This window comes from Thunnus thynnus, chromosome 23 (genome assembly GCF_963924715.1).
Source record: "Thunnus thynnus chromosome 23, fThuThy2.1, whole genome shotgun sequence".
Classification (NCBI taxonomy): domain Eukaryota; kingdom Metazoa; phylum Chordata; class Actinopteri; order Scombriformes; family Scombridae; genus Thunnus; species Thunnus thynnus.
This window is the reverse complement of record NC_089539.1, coordinates 19,530,339-19,554,934: the sequence shown is the minus strand read 5'-3', so window position 1 is coordinate 19,554,934 and position 24,596 is coordinate 19,530,339. Positions and strand designations below refer to the sequence as shown.

Genomic DNA, 24,596 nt, shown 5'->3' with positions numbered 1-24,596 from the left:
TGCTGAACTCTTTAAAAGATATCAAAACTTGGATGGATTTAAATTTTCTCAATCTTAATGAAAATAAGACGGAGATAGTTATGTTTGGACGACCTGACCTGTTGGATGACTCTGATGATACTTTTGGCCCTTTAGCTTCTCACAACAGAGCTTTTGTTAAGAACCCTGGTGTGATTTTTGACAGCTCCTTCAAATTTGATAAATAGATTAGGTCAGTTGTCAAAACTAGCTTTCCTCAGTTAAGACTCTCAGCCAAGGTAAAGACCTATCATCTCCTTCCCAAAGATTTCAAAGGAGTTATTCATGCTTTTATTACCTCTGGGTTAGACTGTTGTAATTCTTTGGATGTGGGTGTGGATCAGATGTCTCTTCATCCTCTGCTGTCGGCTGCTCGTCTTCTAAATGGTAAAAAAGCGTGATCACATAACACCAGTATTGGCCTCTCTTCACTGGCTCCCTGTCTGTTTTAGGATTGATTTTTAAGATTTTATTGCTGGCTTTTAAGGTTTTAAATGGGCAGGCACCATCTTATCTAGCAGAACTCCTGCATCATCATACTCCAGTTAAAGCACTGAGGTCGACCAACCAGATGCTTCGATGGATGTTCCGAGATCCAGGCACAAATAGAGGCAACCAAGCCTTTGTGTTGGCCGCCCCAAATCTCTGAACAGCTTATCTATTCATATAAGAACTGCTCAGACCCTAGAAACTGTTAAGTTGTTGCCGAAGACCTTCCTCTTCTCATTGACTTGACTATAAAATATCAGAAAATAGTGAAACATGTCAATCACGTCTTTTTTTTTTTTTTCTTGAGTTTCTTGAGTTTTTCAGAAACCTGTTTTGTAAGAGATCTTGCAAAGTAGTTCAATTTACCATCATATATTACAAAGAAGTGCATCCATTGAGAAGCAGGAAGTGGGGAATGTTTAATGTTTCTTCCTGAAAAATTGCTGCAACAATGAATTTTGTAGCTTCAGCTCCACTTGGTGCAAAATGCTGAACATCAGCAGCTTCCTTATAAGTACTGAGATTCAAAAACATGTATTTCATCAAATAATTCTTTCTTTTCTTTCCCTCCTTCAGCCAAGACGGCTGTCATTTGGCGGCTTCAGCACTCTCAGGAAAAAACGCCATGATGACAGCGAGGAGTACGTTTGCCCCTTGAATGTGGAAATGCCCAAAAGCAGCAGCTTCCAGAGGGGTGTCCGGATTTACGAGGAAAACTTTGACCACCTGGAACAGGTAAGACCCCCACTGGTACTAAACCAGTCAGGTGGTGTCTGGACGGTGTTTAGCTTCTTTCATCTTCAATTCAAACAATGATTAAAGCATTTTGAATGAATTTCTTTACTTTGTACTTGAGTTATCGCTCATGTTTGATCCTCTGTTTTTATATTTTGTCAGATGGAAGACTCTGAAGGGACTGTTAGACAGATAGGAGCATTTTCTGAGGGAATCAACAATCTGACGGTGAGAGACTGTCCTAACGAAAAGGATTTGTTCATTTATGCTGTGTAAAAGATTGACGAACACTGTACAAACCTTGAGCCATTTATAAAACTCTTCGGTGGTCCTTTTTTGTGTTTCAGAGCATGCTGAAGGAAGATGAGCTTTTCCAGGAGGTCTCCGTCTGCCCTCCAGAGGTTCACGTTGCAGAAACCGACGCCAACTCCAACATCTGATTGAGACACCGAGCTCCGTGTCACTGTTCTCACCCGGCTTTGTGAAAAAAGAACAAACTGTGCCAATCGCTCCACCTCCCACCAACTTTTACAGTAAACATGTGAGACCGCTGCTTTTCCAGTATTCTCATCATCAAGCACAGCCATAGCCTCCATCAACATATATATTTATTGAAGCCAAACTATAATGCATGACCTGGAAATGCGAGATTTTATTCCATCAGTGTACCTCTTTCTGCATTTATTTTATTATTCAAGCATTTGTGTTTTCAGTAATCAGTGAGGTGAGCATACTTTGTTTTTTCCTCCCCCTTATTTTAAGGACTTATCCTCAGCTGTATTACTGCTCTTTGAGTGTAGCACTGAACGGTTTTCATGTCCACGGCTGCAGTCAGATTCATTCATTTTTCGTTTTGTGGTACGTTCATTTGCTTCATATTATTGTAAGGGGTGAGTTCACTGAAATAACAGAAAACATTTTCTCACTTTCTCTCCTTGTTTTGAGCCATGCAGATAATTTTAAGTTGCTTGGCCGGGTTTTAAGGATTTATCCCAAGTCTAAGAGTTCTGCTCTAATACAACGGAGATGAATGAAATGTATTTGTGGTGCTCATATCTTTAGTAAATTACAGAAACACATGGTGTGTCTTCTGCAGAGTATTCAGAGTAACAAGGACATTGTTTCTGAAAAGGGAGATTGCTGTTGAAGTTGAATTTTTCGAAGCTGCGCACCACAAACAAAATTCCATTCACATCCACTGTATTGGAAGTCAATCAAGTGAATATCTGAAAACCTGAGCAAATAAAATCAAAACAGTTTGGCTAGATACTGGAGGAACTGAGAAAATATTTTTTTTGTAATTTGGCTCACCTGATCCCGTAGAGAAATGGTTTGACATTATGTGAATACACTTATCCAGCCATTTACTGAGAGTTAGATGAGAAGACACTACCTTCATGTCTGTGCCTTTTAAATATAAAGCTGGAGGCGATTATATTAGCTCAGCATAAACACTGGAAACAGGAGTTCCAGTGTTCAAAAATACACCTACCAGAAATTAACATGTTTTATCTTGTTCATTTAATCCAGATACAGTTCACCAATACATTGTTACAACATGTAACTCCCCCTAAAACCACACCTTTTTGTTTTTTGTGTGGATTAAGCGAACAAAATATAACATGTTAACTGGTGAACTTTAGAGTAGTTTGTAGGCAGATTTTTTTTATCCTAGTTTGGACAGATCCAGACTAGCTGTTTCCCTGTTTCCAGTCTTGATGCTATGTTAAGCACCTCCTGCTTCCAGCACTGTACTTAACACGCAGACATGGAGGTGGTATCAATCTTTTGGCATGAAGAGTGAATAAATATCATTTCCCAAAATGCTGGAACCATTACTTAAAAGAAACAGCATGATTGAAAGTAAACATGGAAACCAAAGTCGTCGTTTTTTTGGAAGGAATTATCCAAATCTATATTGTCATTCATACCAATTATGGTTTTATTCTGTTGTTTTTAAATTTTTTGGTAATAAAAATTAGAAAAAGCATTTTCTCTTTTGAAAAATTGTCTTTACTCTCAGTAGCATCTCCTTTTAAACAGCCGAGGAAAATACTACGACACCATTATAATCAAACACTTGTAGATGAGGATGATTTATAGGTTTGACAGAGTCCTGTAGCTCCATCATAACACAAGATAATTAAATAATTGAAGCATCAATAAATCAGTAGCAATTGATTTTATGTTGCATATCCAAACACAAGTAGCAGCTGTTGCCAGACTTAAAGCAAAGACATCGCATAAGTAACCACATCACGTTCAACAAACAACTGAGAACATGTTTTTGCTAATTATTGACACCTTTGACGTGACAATTTTGACACTGCTTAACAGATGAACAGCAGGTAACACATTGTCGAAAGCCATAATGGAATAATTAATACAATTCTGTATAAATGAAGTAAGTGCTCACAATTCTCTTAACAGTGCATAAAAAAAAAAAAAAAAATTTTTGCAAGTGTTAAGGCACTCAGAAAAAAGCCAGTAAACCTCAACTTCCTGTTATGTTGAAACCACAGAGGCCGCAGCAGGTTTTGGTTTGCAACAGGTTTAGAATCACATCCTCATTTACAACAAAACCATCTGAAAACTTACATCTGAACAATCCTTCTCTGCATCCTCATCTTCAGTCCCAAACACACTCAAATATTCACAATTTCCTGCCCTTCCATGACACCTACGACTTACATGAATTGGTCCGTGCTGTGATTCTGTTGCATGATGAATATCATGGCATAAATATAGCATATATAGTGCAATACCCACTGCAACTGTACTATATGAGTGCTTTAATGCTTTCAGGGTAGAGAAAATGATAACTGGATACCCTTCAATGGCCAAACCTGAATTAACCGGTGTGGATGGACGTCTAGAAGGTGAACCTGCGGCTGTTGGAATGGCCGACTTTGTCCAGATTAGGGTTGCAGGCGAACTGGATCATTGGTGGAGGTCCACACATGACGATGAGGGTGTCTTCACTGGGAGGTGGCAGGTGTTCGCTCACCATGTCTTCATTGATGAAACCTTGGCTGTACTCCCAGTCTGAAACACGCAGAGAAGACACACAAGTTTAAATACAACTCAGTCTAAGAAGGTTTATGTTTATAATGACCTCTGTAAGCTGCTGTGAGTGTTGGCAGAACAAGACTGTATGAAACACTGATTAACAGATTTATTAGACTTACTTCAGGCCTCATTTAACACACTGTTCACTAGTGACACCTACTGGTGACAATGATGTACTGCAGCCAAGAGTGTCATAGTATTGACATTATTGGCAACTCTTTATTTTACAGGTCCCTTAATTTTAATAAGGCTGAAACTAATGATTATTTTCATTATCAATCAATCAGTTTATTATTTTCTCAATTAATTGATTAGTTGTTTGATCCATAAATTGTCAGAAAATGGTGAAAAATCAATCACCGTTTCCCAGACCCAAAGTTGATGTCAACAACCCAAAGATATACAGTTAACTGTCATAGAAGACAAAAGAAAACAGAAAATATTCATATTTGAGGAGCTGAAACAGAGAATTTGAATTACTTAAAACAATTAAAAGGATCAAAATAATTGCTGATTAATTTAATAGTTGGCAACTAATTGATTAATCGACTAATTGTTGCAGCTCTAAATTTTATATTGCTCTTCTGTGTAATTTGAAAGTATGTAACTGTTAATTTTTAGGTCATTTTACAGGAAGAGTGGTGCAATTTGGTGTTGTGGTTCATTTAGTAAGTGCACACATATTTGGGTTGTAAATTTGCAAAAATTCTTAATAATAAATTAGACTCTTGACAATTCCTTAACTGACAGAAAATGCTCAGTTTTCAGTGTGTAGTTTTGTGTGTCAAACTAAATATTAGCATATTAGACTGTTTCTTAAGAACTGTGAGTGCATTTCTCCTTTACCACCATATTACCATATTGCGTAACCCTTTCAAATAAATGTCCTCAGAATCAACGGTTACACAGTAATTTTAAAAATGTCCTGAATGTAAGGGATCTGTAAAGTGCCACCAAACGTGTTGATAGACGCTCAATCTGACAACTGTCAAGGCATTAAACCATTTTCAAATTCTTCCTTAAAAAGAAAGGCCACATGGTATCACGTGTGATATAACTGCCATATATTTTTTGGAATGTATCACACTAAGGCCATATGGTCAAATTGAAATAATTATTTAAAATGTAACAACAATAACTTATTTCACCAATCAAGAGGTAACAAACTATCAAACAGAAAAACAAAAAGAAGAGCCACTAGATGGCAGAAGGGTCCTTTACAACAACAGCTTGAGTTTCCTCACAGGTGAGGAGACTAAGTTTAAGTTTTAGTCGTGTTGCACTTTTTAGACGGTTCCTGTGCACTCACCTCACAGCTGGCTGTACACCAATGTGAGACCAATGTTATTAGTCCAGCTCGTTTTGGTGAAAATTGGGTTGTAGCTTGTTTTCTACCTTACTACGATTGGAAAGAGGCGTCGGTTGTGTTTTAACATTTTGCTTATGACTTGTTAATCTGGGAAATTCAAAACTGTCGATACATTTCCAACTTTCCTGAAGCATGTAGCGTAGGCTCGCCTACAAACTGTAATTTTTCTGTCAACGACACATTCATTGTTTACATAAATCACGGGGAAGGCAAAATGTTGCCACAACAGTGACATCGGTGAAGCAAGAGGATTTTCCAGTTCTGTTCTTTCTCCATCATCTCCAACTGTGGCAGTGGCCATGGTGTCTCGAAAAGTAATGCAGCTGCAGGCTATTTATAAGCTACACTGTTGTTTTTGAAATTTTTTTTTTTTTTTGGAAGTAAGCGAGAGTGGAAAGAAAAAAAATACAGGGACAATTGCCAATCCTGCTTTTGATTTCAAGGTCGAAATTGAAGGCTCATTTTGACACCCCCAGAACTTACTGTCAGGTGCTCTGTCCAGGGTGAACCACAACTTGAACCGGTCTGGATTATTGACCTGAATCTCTTCCAACTCTGGTCTCAGCAGGATGTCTTTCTCTGTCTGGAAGAAAAAGGTGTTTGGTTTTAAACTACTGCATGAAACAGTTAAGCCAGTTTCCTGTTTGTTACAATCAATTCCTTCATATTATATAAGGAGGCAGATAACATTAATAACAAAAGTGCATCATGTGACCCTTGGTTACTGAAACACACCTGGTTAGCAAACAACAGGTGGCACATTGTCTGGTCCTGTGGATCCTTCATTATGGCTGTGATGAGCTGCAGCATGGGAGTGATCCCTGCAAGAAAACAGATCCCAAGAAAAAGAATGAGGTGCATTGTTTTGTTAAGTTATATACTAATATTCAGACTTTCAGACAAAGAATTTAAATAATTTTCACTACATAGTCAAAAGTATGTGGCCCTTATTAGTATTTCCACTTTAAGAGAATCTTGATGCTACATCAATGATATTTTAGACAGTAAAGTTCTGCCAACTTTGTGGCAACACTTAGTTTAGTGTTTAAGAACTTGACTGGCCTGCATAAAGCCCCGTCTGGGGACTTGAGCTGTGAGCCAAGCCTTATCAGACAACATCAGTCACGTCCTCACTAATGCTCTTGCTGCTGAATAGGAGAAAATCCCTGCAGCCAGGATCCAAAATCTTATGGAGAGGCTTCCCAGAAGAAGAGAGGAGGCTTTTATAGCAGCAGATTAATGCGCATCGTTTTGGAACGAGACATGGGTGCAGTGTTTGGGTGTCTGCATACTTTTGCATCTCTGCATTCATGTACTGATGTAAAAATCTGACAAATGGGAAATGTTTGCAGCTTAAAAGCATTGCACTAATGCATTGGGAAATCAAACTTAGAACACAACTGTTAAAACAAACATAAGCTGGTATGAAAACGTTGGTTTTGCAAGTTGAAGAATGATTCAGCAATATTTATTTAGCCTTTTTTTTTTTTAAAGTCCAATTGAGGTCAGAATCCTGGCCAGGACGACAGCATATAAAGTTACATCAGACGTCGGCAGTCCAAGCATTTTTTAAGTATTTCGTAATGTGTTTTGGAATAATAATCCAAATCCAAACATGAAAACTGAGCTGGAGCTAATTTTTAGGGTTTCCTGCAGCTTGCCTAAAATACAGACCATCATCAAAAAAAAAAAAAAAAAATATATATATATATATATACACATATGCATTTTTGAGAAAAAACTAACAATAACTTCCTGCGAAAAAAGGCAGAAGTGCTATTTCACACAGCAATATCCTTTATATTTAATGAATGTGATTATTGTTCAGGCCGTCATCCACCAACTAAACTGATCACAAGGAGAGATGTCTCTGCCTATCAATTTCCTGGGTGAAAAGTATCTCTTACCTGTCCCTCCAGCAATCATGCCCAAATGTTTGGCTGTTTTCGTCTCAGCTGGTGACTTTTTATCTGGTTGAATAGCGAATACTCCTGCAGAGGGAAAGTTGAAAGTTACAGCATCATACGTGTCTCATCTGATTCACTTGCTACAAACATCTGTTCATCTACATATGATTTGATGCTCACCTTTGCCTTTGTAGACCAGAAGGCCACTGGGTCCTCTGAAGTCAATAGTGTCGTTGATCTTGAGGCTCTCCAAGTACTGACTCATCTTCCCACCCTCTGGGAATTTAGGGTTGACATCTTTGAAGTAAATCTGTAAGGGGGACAACAGGGAAACTGGCTTAGAAAAACAGAATGAAACCTCTAAACTGAACAGCAATAACTTTTCTTTGATGACAGCACCTTCACCACCAAATCCACACAGCCTTTGTCATCATCACTGGACACCGGCGTGTACGGACGGACGACCAGCTTTCCGTCTATCTTTGCAGACAAATAGATATGCTGCCCTGGGAATGAAAACAGATGTATTCTTTGCATTTGGGAATAACAGGGTGTCAACAGCTCCTTATCAAGCTTGATTATCACTAACAGCAACTATGTCCATTAGTTTTCATATTTTGAATATACAAACACATGATTTGAGTGCACATACTAACCAATAGGAAGACCAAGGATGTGTTCAGGGGACGGCAAAGCAAAGCGGAACCTCCTTGTATCATGGCTGACGATCTAATCAAGCAGAAACAGTTTCTTAGAAAAGGAAGCTGCAGTGAACATGCACGACAAAAACAAACAGAACAGTGGCGTTCCTTGAACGCGTCTGCTGCGTTTGTAAATGTGTAGAGTTCAATGTTTGTAAGAAAACATTCAGATTTGTTACCTGTTTGTCTATCAACCGCAGTGCATACTTGATGTTGGGGTCCTGTAAGGTGATTGCAGGCCTCCTCTTTGAGAAGAGAAGTCTGAAGATGAGGTTGATGATGCTGTCAAAGCCGCCTCGGATCAGCTGCGATAAAGATCAGAAGCGACAGACTGAGTCAAGACCGCCGTGCTAGCATTAGCTAACAATTGTTTGAGACCTCCGCAGGGCGTTGACTCACTAAAGTCAAGCCATTTCATGTGTAACCCAAACAAGGAGAAATGAGTCATAGCTTGGCTAGTACATATGGTCAGGCCCGTCCAGCTCCCCACACCCCTTGGCTGGGGAAAACTAAACGGTAGCTAATGTTAGCCGTGGCTAACGCAAAAGGAATAAGCTGATTTAAGACGAGTCTGGCTACTTTTCATTAAAGTGTACTTACGCCAATGATGTAGGACAACATTTTCAGTCCGTTCAGCCAACTGCGAAACTGTTTGTCAATGCACCAGAAAACAGCACCAGACGAGTTGGCTGCAACTACCAGTGACAGTAGTACGAACTGTCATGTAAGCCAGTCAAGCTAGCTACAGCTAATATACACATCCGGTCTGTGCTTGAAAATAAAAACCTTGATTTGGAAAATAATTCGTCTGTTTTTTCACTAATAACACCTATAAAGTCTGTTACAACAATCAATATAATTATGATTGTATTATTTACCGAGTAATTAAAAAAAAATCTTTCATAATGCGGTCTTTATGTTGTTTTAAAGTTACATATTATTGAGTATTAGATACATTTGCCACAACTTCCGGTCTAATAGCGGCTACTTGACACGCTAACGTCACTTCCGCATGGCAGTTTCTGGATTTTCAGTATACAAGTCTTCGATAAATACAATCAAATATAGAAATACTTCCTACAATAAAAGTCTATGATTGATAGATAGCATAGAAACAAGTGCATTGGGAGTTTAATGAGGCCAGGCAATAGATCAGTATTAATCATGGGCAACATATGAGCATTGCTTTGGTCACACTTTAGCTGAAATGGATCCTAGCTTTGATTATTTCAGTGCAAGAACACAGAAACAGCACCGATGGTCTGCAGAGTACTCAGCAGAAGCCATTAAAACCACAACATGAGGTGCATTCAAGCCAAATTGTACTTATTGTTTATGTATACTGTATTAATTCATTCTTATTTTTCATACTTCATATTGTACCTAGTTTTTAAGGTCACTAATCTATTGTATCTAGTTCTTCAGGTTCCTAATCTCTACTATGCATCTTTACTTCTCGTACGTCTTCTTTTGCAGTGACACAACACTGTCCCAGAGGTTAATAAAATTTATCTTGTGGTGTGGAGAACAACTTTCATTATGAAGTCGTTCTTTCCTTTTCCACGTGAGCGTTCGAAGTAGGTGAAGTCTTGCCAGAAATTTCTACCCGTACTCAATAATATCATTTGTTGCTCAACTTTTTCCACAGAAAATTAAAATGACTAATTAAATGACATCACAGCACACTGCACAAAATAGACTATGAGTGCCTCTTTGTCCTTAATTAAAGTTTACTATGTCAAACATGAAATACCTGATTTTCAAAGGCTACAAAACTTTTGATTGACAAGCTATTCTAGACATATTTTATTCTCTGTTTAATTTCTTTATTCCCATCACCACCACCCCACTAGCAGGACAGTTGGTATAAACCCATGGTGTGCAGTCAAACTTTGTTCAAACCCACAGAACTTATTTCAATTCTAGTGGATGTCCAAAGATACTAAATATGTCAGGCAAAATTTTGGGGAAATGTGCATAAAATTTTCATATTTATACTACTGCCTATAGTGTTTACATGAGATCAGTGTGTACATCATGTTCTTACCATACCTCAAACTGTTTATGCTGCATTTCCTAGCATTTACATTTCATACTGTTACTAGTGTTCACACTGTATATAGGCTATCTTAGCATATTCATATCACTCTGATCATGCTGCTCATTCTGTTAATAGTGTTAATACTTTATGTATTTCAGCATATTCATACCTACCCTTACTGTTTATTCTTATTATATATTATACATACGTACATTACACTGCACTGCACTTTACTGCTTCTTCTGCACTTCTGGTTAGATGCTAAACTGCATTTCATTGTTTCAATAAATACGTGTACTCTGTGCAATGACAATAAAATTGAATCTAATCTAATAAAATGATGCACAAGACATCTAGAATATTTTGAGTCTTTGGTTTAAAATTTTCAGTCACTGTAAACATTATATACCTGCACTGAAGAGATGCAACAAGCTGACAAAGAATAAATATATATATATATATATATTGTGAAATAATGTCAAATAAGAAGATTTTTAAGCTATTTTAAGGGGAAATTAATGAAGCCCAGATGTTAAGGGTTTAGGCTAGATTGTATAAATGTGTCACTGACCACTAAGAAAATTCATCGACATTCTTGACTGATGAGAAGTTTGAGCCTGAACTCTTAAATGAGCTTCATTCCGTAGTAGCAGCCTAGAATCTATAAATCTACATCCCCGGGGTGCTCTCATCATCAAATCCATTTTCGGCTGGGCTTCACATTGATTGACATCATACATTTGGTGGGAGGACAAATTCTTGTTTTCTGGCTCTCATAGACATCAGTGAATATTCACTAATAGAAATTGATCAGTGCCCTGGGCAAAATGGAAAAACATAATCCATTTTCTTTTTTTCATTGTTGTGCTGATCTTCTGTGTTATGCTCCTTTACATCCTTTAGATGGCAGTAGTGACCTATTTAACAGGCTGGTTTGGATGACTCAAAGCCAATTCAAAGTGTTTAGAAACAAACATCATCATTAAAACTGGAATTTGTCATGCAAGTAACGCATGGAGACACTTCTCTTAAGAGCAGTGATTCATACTTCTTCTGCAAGTCAATGCCAACACTGTAGTTGTAGTAGTGAAGGTTGTTTTTGTTATTAAAAGCTTGATATTAAGAGGCACTGACAGAATCTTTTGCTACTAAAAGGAAAATATGACATGATAAGGTTCTGTATCAACAGGAAATAAAACATTTTTATTGATCATTTGTGTATATGAAGTTATATAACAACAGTCAGAAAACTCCACAGAGTGAATCACTACACAAAGTGAAACAAAACTGTAAAACACCTCGTCAAAAATGAAGGTATACACAGCAAATATAACTGTCAGCGGCTCGCCGTCACTGCGAGCGATATGGCAGGAAAAAACACCCCAAACAGTTCTACAAGATTACAGAGAAAATTTCCACACACAAAATACTCAAGCAGGCAGTTGATATACACAAAGGCAACTAGGATCTTTCTACAGCATCAGATTCTAATACTTTACACAGCTTTGTTTTTGAAAGGTCAGTGTGGCTTTTCGTCGGTGTCACTGGAGAGAATCTTGACTTCCTTGTCACACAGAGAGCTTGATAATGTATCTTACACGAGGAGAATTTGGGATTTGATTATGCATGCATACTTTGGTAGGAAATCGTAATAAGAGGAGCATTGCGATGCAGTGCAGGTAATGGCTTTTGCTTTGTAGTTTTTCAACACACCTCGCAATCTGATGGGTTCTGCAATGCTGCCCATTACCCAATTCCCTGATAACGTTTTGAACGTGTTACTTCTGTCGTAATTCTGTTTGATTTTCTTTCAGCTTTGATCGGATAATTCCGTTAGTACAACCTATTTGCATGAATATTTAATTGCTCGGGCCATTTTTGCAGACCCTTTACCTTGTACTTTAATCCTTTTGTTTCCTCATTTAAATCTGAAGCTGTACTCGTTAATCTACATATGTAAAACATGTCAAATAAAAGAATCCCCTGGTTGAATAGTGATCAGGAATGCAGCTGTATTAAAGTATATTCAATGATTTTGGAATGCTATCGGACAGGGGAGGTTTTTACCCCAAAGGGTTATGAAATAAATTCATAATAGTTGAAAAAATATAAACAAAATGACTTTTTTTTCTTTTTTTTACAACAAAAAGTGCAAAGTACATCTAATCTCACGGTTAAAGTAATCTACACCAACACAGTCCATACTGTACATTCAAAGTTTTCATCTCAAATATAAAAGGGTTCTTAATCAACAGAGCAGTTAACAAATAAAAAAAACTCCAGAATGAAAATGAAATGATGATGAGATATAGTATTATGGATGATAGATATTATAACATGATATTTGCAGCTGAATAATCATATTCATGTCACTTTATATTTATTCTAGATATACATTTTTGACACGATTATGTAAATATATACATGGCATTTTAAGGGGGTTATTTAAATGTAGAATCTCGTTTGGTATTAACTCCCTGAAACTTCTGATGCTGGAACTGTGTGCAAGAAGAAAAACGAACCTGCGAAAAGGGAGGGAACCCTAAACAGAGGTCAACAAGTGGTGTCAAGCTCCAACCTATACGCTGAATCTACGTGTGCTGTGTCCTAACCATTTCACTGGAAAGGAGAAACATCTCTCTGGACTAGAATCCACCTCTAGAGTTAGAATCCTTTTCCTCGGGCAACGCCACCCACGTTAACACCATGGGATGAACATACAAGTATTGCACAGTGCTCAACAAAATGCTGTGTGAAGCAACCCGCTCGTGCTCAGATAAAACCTCTTTCCGCCTTATTTTTTTTTTTTGGCCGCGTGCAGTCGGGCAACGTCACGCTCTCTCGCTCTCTTTCTCTCTCTCTCTCTCTCTCTGCGTGTAGAAGGGAAAATGGCATTAAACGCTACGACATCACTACAGAACAAACTGGTTTCGCTACCTACTGATAAGTCTACATCTCTAAGCACACACGGCAGTCACAGTGATACACAAAGCAGTCCTCGGAGACTCCTATGGAATGACAAGTAGCTTTTTCATAATAGTGCTATCAACTACACAATAACATTGAAAACATTTAGAAAGTCCTCCTGAAGCTAGCATCGAGTATATGCAAGAGGTTCCTCCAAGATAAGAGACTTCATGGTTTTCATGGATTAAAACTTATTCCTTTCCTAATTGGACCCGTAGTAAAGGACATGATGGACTAATAGCCTACGCAGACCATTAACTTTTACGGTTGTTTCGCATTCTCTTGGTGTAGTCCTGTGCCAACAATAAAACAAAACTGATGTAGTTGCTGTTGGCTGAAACGTGATTTGTCATCATTGCTTTCTTTTTTAATTAAGCCGATGGAGCAGGCGTATTTCTGGCTCCCCCTGCAGGTGTCCTGGAATAAAGCCAGCCAACAATCCTCCAAAACAATGGTTGTAAAGAAGTCAACAAGCTAGTTTAAAGACATCCAGTGCAAAACAGCAGCCACATAAATGTTAAAATTGGCAGTAAAACATGGCTAGCTCTATTGTCACTGTGAGAAGGCAACGCAAAGCAAAGACTGCGATTTAGGGCACCATTGCAGCCAAAGACATTGTTCCCAATAAACCAAAGCTACAACCACTAGCAAGTGGGAGTGTGCATGAAAGAGAGGGCCTCTACACAAGTCACCTCCCTGAAAATGGCAGTGTTTAGAAACTTGCTTCACCTCTGTCAATATAGTCATACATTGACCCAAAGTTTAAACATTACTCTTGATTTTTTTTTTTCTTCCTCTCCTCTGATTGAAGGCAAGGGGATCGTATCAGAAGAGACAGCCCCTGGTGTCAGTAGATCTCCCCCCGTCCCAGCCTTTAGTAAAGATTGTAAAAAAAATCATGCAGTTTACTAAAAATAGTCAAGACGTTCATTGAATTGCTCTAAAAAATAGTCCTCTTAAAACCAGAGTCGCGATTCTTTTTTTTTTTTTTTAACTCCCTCTCAAAGATCGGACCCCGGCCTAAATGCGATAATACCTCCAACAATGACAAGGCTGTTCAAAGAAAGTGATTAACAAAATATTGTTAAACAAGCTTAAGGACACAATGGCTACAGCTTGGTGCTTTTTCACAAGGGGTCTGTTTCTGAAGGGTTAAGAAATAAGTCTTTTTTTATTGGAGGCAATATTTTCCATTTTTGGAAAAAAACAAAAAACAAAAATAAGCTAGAAGAAGTGAACGATGGCCTTTAAAATGAGGACCTATTTCACTTAGAAGAAACTGCAAAACATGGAGAGATGAAATGCTAACTGGTTCGCATTGACTATTGTTTCTGATAACAGTGTGCATCAAGCTAAATATAGGTCCTCTGATTGAGAAATAAGTACAAAAAGTTGTAAGAAATCATGTGCTTGTATAATTTCCAGCAGCATAATTTTCCCCACAGAACCATAGTAGTTAATGGCCTTGTATTTTGGAGTTTTGTGTGTATATATTCATCTGTTTGTCTTTTCTGTGATGATGCTTTGCTGAACTTAAAGCCAGACATTGTCCTTTACAATGTGAATATATTTCCACTAGCATCTTGTAGGTTGGAATTACTTTTTTTCTGGAATGCAATAAGGTAATAAGGTAGAATTTTTAAATCCTGGGATATATAATATTGGCTTTCCTCTATATCTGCATTTACATAATTTAAAATAGAACATCTTATTAAAAACATCAAGATATACACAGATTAGGAAACGGGTAACAACATACAAACACATAAACTAGAAATCATTTTTGTCTGCATACTTATATATACAACTGTGGTACAATAAATTCTTTCAGTCATGCGCTATCTATACAGATCATATTGCTTAAAAGAAGGGGGCATTTGGTCGGGGTGTGGCGATGAAAAAAAAACAACTGCTGAATCAGAGACAAAAAAATAAAGAAAAAAAGCGAGAAAAGTAGGACCCTGATAGAAAAAAAAGCAGAGGATGGAAATGAACGCAGGAAGTTTGAACAATTGGGATTGTTTGTGAAATTAGGAGCGGTAAAGCTGGGAGGGGCTGGGAGGTGGGGTAAAGAGGGGGGTTTACATGGATGGACCCATATATCACTGAGGTATTTACACATACTGGCTAAAGAGTACTACAAGGCAGGTGCTGAAAGGGCCCTGTCTATTTCTTGGTGGAGAGCTGAGCGTCCACCTCCTCCTCGGGCTTTAGCACATGCCACTGGGCGATGGGTCTCCTGGGGTTGGCCAGCATGTCGGACCAGTGGCGCAGCTCCGTCCCCGAGCTGTTGAGGCCCACAAAGACCTTGCCGATGGCATCGTTCTTGCCGATCTTGTCATAGTCCAGAACAGTTATAACAACTTGCACTTTCTGTGAAAAGGGAAGAGTGGGAGAAGAGAGGAGATGTAAAAGTAAAGCAAGGTGTCGTCAGCATAAAGATGGCTAATGTTCATCTCCTCTACCTCCTTTATCTCTCCTTGTTTGCTTCAGTCAAACAGTAATATCTATTTAGTAGAGATAGTGCCCTTGACTTCCCAAAATTGTACCAATTTTTCCCCAGTCATTGTTATGAAAAGTATTTTTTTAATCTGTATTTTATCATGTTGATGTTGTCTTTTATTTCTATTTTCTGGTTTAAAGCACTTCATAACCTTTGTTAAGAAAATGCTCTATAAATGATCAATTAGTTATACTTATTTATCATTATTTACTACTAGATTTGTACCAAGACCTCCAAAGAAATAAAGAAAAGGGAGGTAGATGTTCTAACAGCATTATTTGTAAGGTCCCCTACACACATTAACAGTTAGAATCAAATGCATCATAGTGAAATGTTTTTTTTTTCATACAGTCAAGCAAATGTGTCTCTGCTCTTAAATCCAATTTAAGTGAGTTCCAGTGGGTGTTCGTTTTCTTCTTGTCAGTTGAGCCGTTTCTTTGTATGCATATATGTAATTGTTTATAACTTGTCGATATGATGTAGTTCACCCTTTTTACTACTAATACTTTGTTCTATTTTATTGCCAATTTTATTTTTTTATTCTATTTTAATTTAAAATATTTTAATATTATTTCAATACATTTTCTGTGTGTGTAGCATGGAGGGAGCTAGAACTGCATATCCTGTATTGTATAGTGACAATGAAACTGAACATTGAACCTTATATTTATTCCAAACAAACTGGAATTGTAAAAAGCATCAAGGTTTGTGCAGCTGAAAATTTTCCTGAGAAAGATGCTGAGTGGTTAAAACAACATATTCAAAGGCCACAATAAAATAAATACAGAAAAAATGTATGCATTTTGGAATATTAAGCTATATGAAACTGTTTCTGATTATTACTTGAAGTGGTACATTAATGAAGAGAATGAAGCGTTCCTTCAGAAATTAATGTTGATTAACAGTAACTGACATTCCAGACCAGGCCTCAGTTACAGTCAGAGCCAAATACGGCAGAATGTTTTATTACTCAGAGGTCTTAGACTCGGCCTCGCCATGTGTTTATTCAAAGGGACACTGCAAAAGAGGAGTGACCTGGACATCAATCTCTGGCAGAGAATATGAATTAGTGCACAAAGAGCCCTGATTAAGTTTCGATCCACTGGCACACTGAGACGGGGCTATCGCCACCTGCATGAGCACAGAGCCACTGTCCTAAAAGAGCATGCCTAATACTCTATGTAATGAAATACTGAATACGGCTCCCAGATGGCCAGTTGGGGTCAGTTGGTTTTAAAAGGTACAGTTCACCTTCAAATTGCTCAATGAAACAAGGCTTTTTTTGACAGCGGCAGACCCTTTTTGTTAATGGCCAGACAATAATGTTTTGTCACTTCTATACCCCAATAATAATCAAATTGCTGATAATAATAATTAAAGGAATAGCTCAACACTCTGGGAAATATGTTTATATGCTTTCTTTTTACGAATGAGATTAAAAAGACTGACATCAATCTCATGCCACAAGCAACGACTCATTCATCCAGTTAGTACTTCTGTGTTGTCTGTTTGGCTATAGAGCAAATTTTGGCAGAACAAATTCTGGCAACCTCACTGTTACGACAGGACTCTGGGATGCTGAACACAACTGTTACTCGCAAATACAATAAACAGTTCCAGCACATAACTCCCCAATGTGTTAAATAGTGATCTTCAGAGGTGTTGGTGGACCATTTTTTCACTTTGGACAATGCTAGGTTAGCTGTTTCCTCCTGCTTCTAGTTTTTATGCTAAGCTAGGCTAACCATGCCCTGACTGCAGCTCTGTACTGAATACACAGTCATGAGATTATTATCAATCTTTGACTCTTGTAAAGAAAGCAAATGAGCTTCATTTGCAAAAACTATTCCTTTAAAATATACCTTTTACATTTTCAGATTGAAATCAAAACAGGGAAAAAATGTACTAAATAAATGAACAAGTTAGCTAGGCTTGCCCTGACTGCATTTAAAATCAGGCTCTTAAAAATCAAATTCATTACGTTTTCTTACTGCACATTCATTTTGAGTCTTAAACTCTCATCATTAATAACTTTAGGCTTAAATCCTGAACCCCTTCCATGTATTTCTCTGATTTTACGGTTTTAAATTTCTTTAAAAATGTTTCTTAATTTTACCTAAAATGTTTTTTTAATTTGCTTCATTGTTTAATGTCTCATGCTGTAATGTCTTACATGTATCTTTTCTTTTTTACAGTACTTAAAAGTGCTATATAAATAAACTAGCCTTACCTACTTTTTGTATGCATTTCAAGCTTCAATAATCTTGTTTTTGCTGACCGTTGTTGCAGTGATGTACAGTACAAGTGCACTACAGAGCCCTGTGACATTATTGTTAGGTGTGGTTACAGGTGCAACAAATCACATTTCTCAACCACACCCATTACTGTTGTTGGGTGTGGTAACAGGTGGAAGAGGAACTTTCAACCACAAAAGCACAGCGTTACGTTACTCTCTAAGTCATATACGAGACACTCAAAAATGTGGAGAAAGTTTACATGTATCATTATTGCAAAACAAAATGAATACATTAAAGCCCATAGACGAAAACAAATTAATCTAAACAGTATCACTGAGTGCTGTAAAGCTAATTTTGTGCGAGCTGAGGAAGATGTGGATCTACCTCAGTCAATAACAGTCCTTCTGTTAGTGTAATGAGATAGACCAATTAAAAGCATTGTTTGTGATTCCCACACATTCTCTGAGACAATTAAAATCTTAAGATTAATTACTCAAAATGTCCCAAGGTCAAGTTTAACTCAAATCAGACATTCTGCTTCTGCTGATAAAAGCAGTTAATTTGCAGCTCTCTTTGTTGTTGATGTTAACATGACTTGGAAAAAAATTCTTCCTGAGAAATTGATTGACAAATTAAACTGTATTTGTTTTTCCTAAAACACTTGACACAGATATTAACTGCGGGAGTAAGACCGCAATTAAAAATCACCACAGCCTTAAGTGTCTTAATGTAAAATCAAATATAATGCAGCCAGAGGCCTAAAGAGCTGCCACTGGTGAAGTTTAAACAGTTGTAACTACTAACTGGCTTAGTTGGTGTTTGACTGATTGGTCACAGTCAAATTAAGTCCTTAAAGTACATTTTTAACTCGCAAAATGTTCTCACAGCTTGTGTGAGAGTTCAGTACACCTAATCAATGAGAAGTTTATGATTCAATCAGTGGCACTAGTAATTATTTAATGATCAGCCTTGCTCTTGGTGGTAAGATGAGAAATGCAAATTTAGCCAACATACTGGTACCAGCACTATTAAGCAAGGGCTTGATTTGGACAGGGTTGATTGGGATCAACACAGTTTAAATAGAATCTGAGGCTCGTGGACCCAAACCCGTGATTTGTGAGCTGTGACAGGCTTAATCAATTTGACTCAATTACTGTCTTGCCTGAGGAGATAATGTTGTTCATTGCTATTCCCTACTGCAACAGTGCATTTTTCATCTTTTCCCTCACAATGTTCTCAAAAAAGGACCTTTGCTTCTTCTTTGTCTTGAAACAAAGCTAAAGCTATAGATGCTGCTGTGTGTTCTTTATCATAATCATTGTAAAACATGTCACAAACAGCATTGTGATACACGCTTCAGGCAATAACAGTGCAGAGAATCACATCCGCAGAGCAACTGGCCAGTCAAATTGCGAAACCGACGCTGATTCAAACTGACTTTGATTATACTGTCATGATGAAAAGCCTCTAAACTGATTATTTGGTAAATGAGCTCCCACTTATCAATTGCTTATATGCAACTAAATCTTTGCTGGTTCTTGCAGTACAATTTGTCCCGACAGTGTAGCACACACTGCCGGATATTTTGCAAACTCTCAGGTTCTGTACATGGATGAAAATGTACCTGGATTTGTTCAAATGGGACTTCAAAGCTAAAGGACTCATTGTAGTAAGGGTTGAGGGTGTTCTTCTTGATTGTCGTCTTCTTCTTCTTCAGCCTCTTGCCGTTTTGCATCAGGTGGATCTTCACATATGGATCTGCAAAGAAAAAGTAAGAGACATGATTCTACAATTTTTTTCTTTTTTACAAAGATTTAAATACTTTCTTTTCCCTCATTTGCCTATCCTTAAACCTGCATTAATGGATTTTTATGGCTTGAACAAGCTGCAAACACTGAGATAATATCACCTTAGCAAGTTGTGTTAGCAAACAGTTACCTATTTATGCATCAAGCAGATTGTTACATACAGAGCAACAGCATTCATTTGAAGACTAATCCCTTCTTCAGTTTTTTTTAGATATGATTCTTGGGCATTTTTGCCTTTATTGGACAATTGATAGTTGAGAGGCAGACAGGAAACAAAGAGAGAAGGGCATGACATGCAACAATAGTCCCCAGCCGGAGTCGAATCAGGGATGTTGTGTCCATGTGGCATGTGCTGTAACCACTCAGCGACCAGGTCGCAAAATAATGCTGATGAGAGCGGTGAGAGTGACCCAAAACAGTAAAGTTTCAGGCTGTAAACTCAAAACAATGAGCAGAAAGATGGTCAAATGCTTTCTAGAGCTGAGGGGATCTGCAGAGTGTTTTGATCCATTTAAAATGAATGAATACCGATTAGAAAAGCTCCAAACAAACCGTCAAACCTCTAGTACTGACATCACTAGATTAATACCAAAGCAAGAATTAGGTTTGATTATGAAACATGACCATGAGAGTCCTGTGTGGGCCCGGTGCCACAAGGGGTCTTAAGAATACTTTGCCCCCTCAGTTGTATTTATGCCCTCTCTGTTTAAGCTTTATGTATCTATAGAAAAATAGCAAAAACAAAAAAATGATTGGCCAAGATACATGCAACTATTGCTAAGCTGTTGTTTCAGAACCATGGACAGCGCTGGCTAGCTTGTTTACTGGTAGTTTAACTAATGTTAATGTTAACGTATCGCCTGTGCGTTACCCTGCTTGTTTGCTTAGCCATAAAACGCAGTTCAGGATGGATATCAGAGGGTAGTTTTGTAAGAAAAAACAAAACACGGTAGAGATCTCAGCCAAGGCCAGTAGCCCCAGCAGTAGCAATGATATCACCGAGATTGAGCTAGCCGAGACCAAGTTAGCCAAGACTGAGCTAGCTCCACCAGCTGCAGAAGACGTTACTCCGGTGGCGGCCTTTTCCATAACAAGCACGGTCAGAAGGGGTCCACAGCTACGTTCTTATGTGAGTGCTCTGATTAATAAATGTATTCTTTTATTTCGAAACAGCAGCCTTATGTTGTTGTTATTTAGCCTTTCTTAGGCCATTGCATGGTTAAATCAATTAATTTTCTTTCATGAAAACGACTGCCCCCTCACAATTTTTAATAGCCCCCTCACTCACTTCATCTTGGCGCCAGGCCCGGTCCTGTGTGTTTACATCACTCAGTTAACCTTCCTCATTCAAGAGCCTCATTTTCATCTGTCCGAATGCCATCTCAAGTGGAACCCAAGTGGTTTGCTCCGTCCATCCTCATCCACTCTCTGGCAATCAGGTAGAGTGTGTGTCTGAAAACAGCACACCACCCATCGCTTTCGATTACAACGCTACTCCTCCTGATTTGTTTGCATTCTCCAAATTGGCCTCACAACTAAATTGGAGGAGAGGAGAGTCGGTGTCTTAGTTTGGACTTAGAGGGAAAACTGACAAGAGGGCAGACAGCAATTGCCTTTTTAAATTGGGAAACAAATGCCATGTTTTTTGGCTTGTAATTGAGCTATTAAAAGGATGAGGTGAGGCTGTTAATATGCACATCCAAAGAGAATTTAATTAGTCCAACATATAGGGAGTTCGAGAATGTAATGAGTTCCATTGCAACTTTCAATTGCAAACAAAAAAGGATTCAGAGGATGAATAATGACTGAATAACTAATGTGGTTCAAAGAAAATGTATACCCTTCTTGTTCCTTCACATTTTTCCTCACTTAATATGGTCTGTTGCTGCAGCCGGGTGGAAAGTCAGAAAATTATTATGTGATCAATGACGATACAATCAAGTACGTATGTTATGGAAGATAAATCAACATGATGCGCATCTATTTATTATTACTAAGGTACCATAAACTTGTTGTAACTCCTGTAACCCATAAAACACACAAAAAGCAACCACCATGGCTGAGTGGTGAAGCCAATCAGTAAGTGTACATGCAGTCGGCTTTCTGCAGTAATGTGATTTTTTTTTTTTTAAATGTCATGTATACGCAAACATGGTTTCTGTAATCAGGTTAGTAATGGAGATTTCTTGGCCATGCATGTATACACTCAACCAGTTGTCTAATCTGCTGTTTATGTGTGCAAATGCACGGCAAAGACTTCAGAATGTATCACTGTGACATAAACTTGATTACTGACATTCGATTATTCGGATTCCCATTAGCTGCTACTAAGGTAGTAACTATTCTTCCTGGGGTCCACATTAAAACATAAAACATTAACACATGACATACAGGAACCATCCACACCCATCACATAGTACATTTTTAGGGGTGTTTGGTTATCATCACTTAAATCAACATTGGTTAGATACTTGTTGGGAAAATCTGTATAACATTAATATGGGGGAACTATCCAAAACAGCAGAAACAAACTGCTTTAATTTTAAATGAATTAGACAGGAAATGAAGTAACACTTAAAACGCAGGCCATAGTTCGCTGTGTGAAAAATGTCGAACAGATTGTTGAAAATTCTGGTTCAACATGTGCATAATGATGCTTAATGATCTCTGGTATCAGCTCACAATCATGAAGACGACAAACTATGGAAAAAAAATTGATGAAAACCACTTTGTGTTATTTATCATTTAGGACAACACATTGCTTGAGAAAGACAAAAACAAATAACCATAATAATCTCACTGATGCTAATGAGGTAGTCAGTTGCCTGAGGTTAACAATACCCCCCCCCTAACTACTGAACCTCAGAGTTGTGCATTGGCATGAATAAAGAGTAAGACTTTGAATCATAGAATCAGAGCTTATAATTAATTGTTGAAACATCGCTTGCTCTGATAATCTGGATTTATCTCTGGATCCCATATGCACAAAGTCTTTATAATGCTTCATTTTTTTTTCTGCACTGAAAAAAATCTCTGTTTTTAGCGGGAATATTGTGGGATTTCTAGCAATAGCAAACACTGAACAAGCTTAGCTCCCTTAATCTTTTATCCAATTTAGGGGGATAAGGACCTGATTGCAGACTGGCGAGCTCATTCAGGGCAGCTGAATATAGACAGAAAACCACACAAACAGAGAAAGGGGGGGAAAAGCAGCCGAATAAATAGATGACAGAGACATGAAAAGGTAACAGGCTCCTAATGGAGTGGGTGTCCATTATTACTCTCTCTGCTGAGAGGAGCTAGAGTGTTGGGATGATAGAAACAGTGAATGAGGGTTGTGAGTGTGTGTTGTGACTTTGTGTAGGAAATGAATACGTCCAACAGGATCTAAATTAGGAAATTCTGCAGCCTTGTCAAGCATGTTTCAAACAGCAGTGTGAGCCTTTTATATACTGATTGTATCCATCAAATCAGTATCATGTTCAAAATGTATACCACAAATCTTAAAGTTTGGGACTAAACCTAACTTTTAAGTGTTATTTTGTGGAATTTTCTGTCATAAAATATTCTCTGTACTCAGTGCAGTGTTGTTTCTGCACTGAACTCCCAGAAATCACTTGCCGTTTCCTGTCATATTCCCCTCCTTTGGGTTATCTGTATGTGTGAAGTTTCTGCAGGGATTTTTTCATTTGATTAGCCACGGGTGGCTGTGATTGCTCATACGAACTCCTCATTTCTTTCTCTACTTATTCCAAATATACCTCGTACAGACTCTGTCTCGTCAAGCTCAGGGAGGTCTGGAGAAAGTCAAAAACAAATTCTGGGAAATTATGTTGATACAGATGCATCTTCTGGGAATTGTTTGCTAAGCTCCCCATCATGCTACACCTTTCAAGATTTCCATCCTCGCCCTGCATCTACAATATGTAGTTTACAATGATAACTGAGGCAGATTTACTACTCGAAATTCTCAGTAATTTTTGAAACAACGGCTCCTTGATTTCAGACAGATGTGGACAAAAGCAGCCTTATTATTTCCAGCTGGTGATTGTTGATTTTTCAGCCTTTCCTTGGCAGATTTGATGAGCTTCAGCTAATGTTAACATCGTATTAAGGTCTGTTTTTCATAATAATGGTAAAAATAAACCTTTATATAGCAGAATTTTTACAAAAAGATACAATACAATGCACTTCACACAACATGAAAATACCCATAATAAGACAGATGCAAGAGATAGGAACTAAAATGAATTAAAAGCATAACAGACAGTAATGTTTCCATGTGACTTGTATTAAAATGAGGATGTTGTAAAAGGGTCTTAATTATGCACTTGATGGCTATACACATATTCCATATTGAGCTTAAAGCCTGAGGCTAAAGTTACATGTGACAGGTTGATGATCCATGTAGAGGACATGATAATAAAGGAGCAGTATTGTTCTTGTATTGCAATGCAGAGCTAGTTAGTTAGAAAACTGTAAAATGAATGTTTTTAGGAGGACAAACCGTTGAACGTTAACATGTAACACTGGCTGGGGTTATTCTCTAAATCCAATAAAGAGCAAGACAAGAGCTGCTAACATTATGCTGTAATGACATCTATCATTGCATAAAGCACCATAGGACTATGTTGAAATAAGGCTATAATATGTATAGTGCATGTCATGTATCCTCTTATATTGGTAACTGTGTCTGATTAAACACAATACAGCTGAATGGGATTACGCAAGATAACCCTTTCTCAGGCTGAA

At 37.8% G+C, this 24,596-nt stretch overlaps 3 protein-coding genes across 11 annotated transcripts in view; 1 reads left to right on the top strand and 2 right to left on the bottom strand.

The window, feature by feature from the left end:
• Positions 1–3,232, top strand: part of LOC137176206 (liprin-beta-1-like) — a 29,913-nt gene extending 26,681 nt beyond the window's left edge. The window contains exons 23-25 of the mRNA XM_067582343.1: positions 1,084–1,242; positions 1,405–1,470; positions 1,590–3,232. Of these exons, the coding sequence (XP_067438444.1) occupies positions 1,084–1,242; positions 1,405–1,470; positions 1,590–1,682 (318 nt within the window). The 3' untranslated portion in view covers positions 1,683–3,232. The remainder of the gene's footprint in view (positions 1–1,083; positions 1,243–1,404; positions 1,471–1,589) is intronic.
• A 177-nt stretch (positions 3,233–3,409) lies between these two features.
• cyb5r3 (cytochrome b5 reductase 3) lies at positions 3,410–9,050 on the bottom strand. The gene is made up of 9 exons (XM_067582344.1): positions 8,889–9,050; positions 8,468–8,593; positions 8,244–8,316; positions 7,987–8,093; positions 7,768–7,897; positions 7,588–7,671; positions 6,416–6,501; positions 6,164–6,263; positions 3,410–4,287 (listed from the first exon to the last, which is right to left on the bottom strand). Exons 1-9 carry the CDS (start codon positions 8,907–8,909, stop codon positions 4,115–4,117), a joined length of 900 nt encoding a protein of 299 aa, XP_067438445.1. The 5' UTR covers positions 8,910–9,050; the 3' UTR covers positions 3,410–4,114.
• Positions 9,051–11,504: 2,454 nt separating this feature from the next.
• The window catches only part of syt1a (synaptotagmin Ia), a 203,969-nt gene continuing 190,877 nt past the window's right edge, over positions 11,505–24,596 (bottom strand). For all 9 annotated transcript variants that reach the window (XM_067581625.1, XM_067581624.1, XM_067581628.1 and 6 more), the window contains 2 exons: positions 19,661–19,794; positions 11,505–15,669 (listed from right to left, as the gene is read on the bottom strand). In XM_067581625.1, the coding sequence (XP_067437726.1) occupies positions 15,463–15,669; positions 19,661–19,794 (341 nt within the window). In that variant the 3' untranslated portion in view covers positions 11,505–15,462. The remainder of the gene's footprint in view (positions 15,670–19,660; positions 19,795–24,596) is intronic.

What these genes read in the sequence shown, in the direction of transcription:
- cyb5r3 (XM_067582344.1), bottom strand. Translation starts at nt 8,909, where the DNA reads ATGTTGTCCTACATCATTGGC. An exon ending in TGTTGTCCTACATCATTGGC is followed by an intron (nt 8,594 to 8,888) that starts GTAAGTACACTT and finishes TCTTTATCGCAG; the next exon opens with CTGATCCGAGGCGGCTTTGA. An exon ending in TCTGGTCTACAAAGGCAAAG is followed by an intron (nt 7,672 to 7,767) that starts GTGAGCATCAAA and finishes TTCCCTCTGCAG; the next exon opens with GAGTATTCGCTATTCAACCA.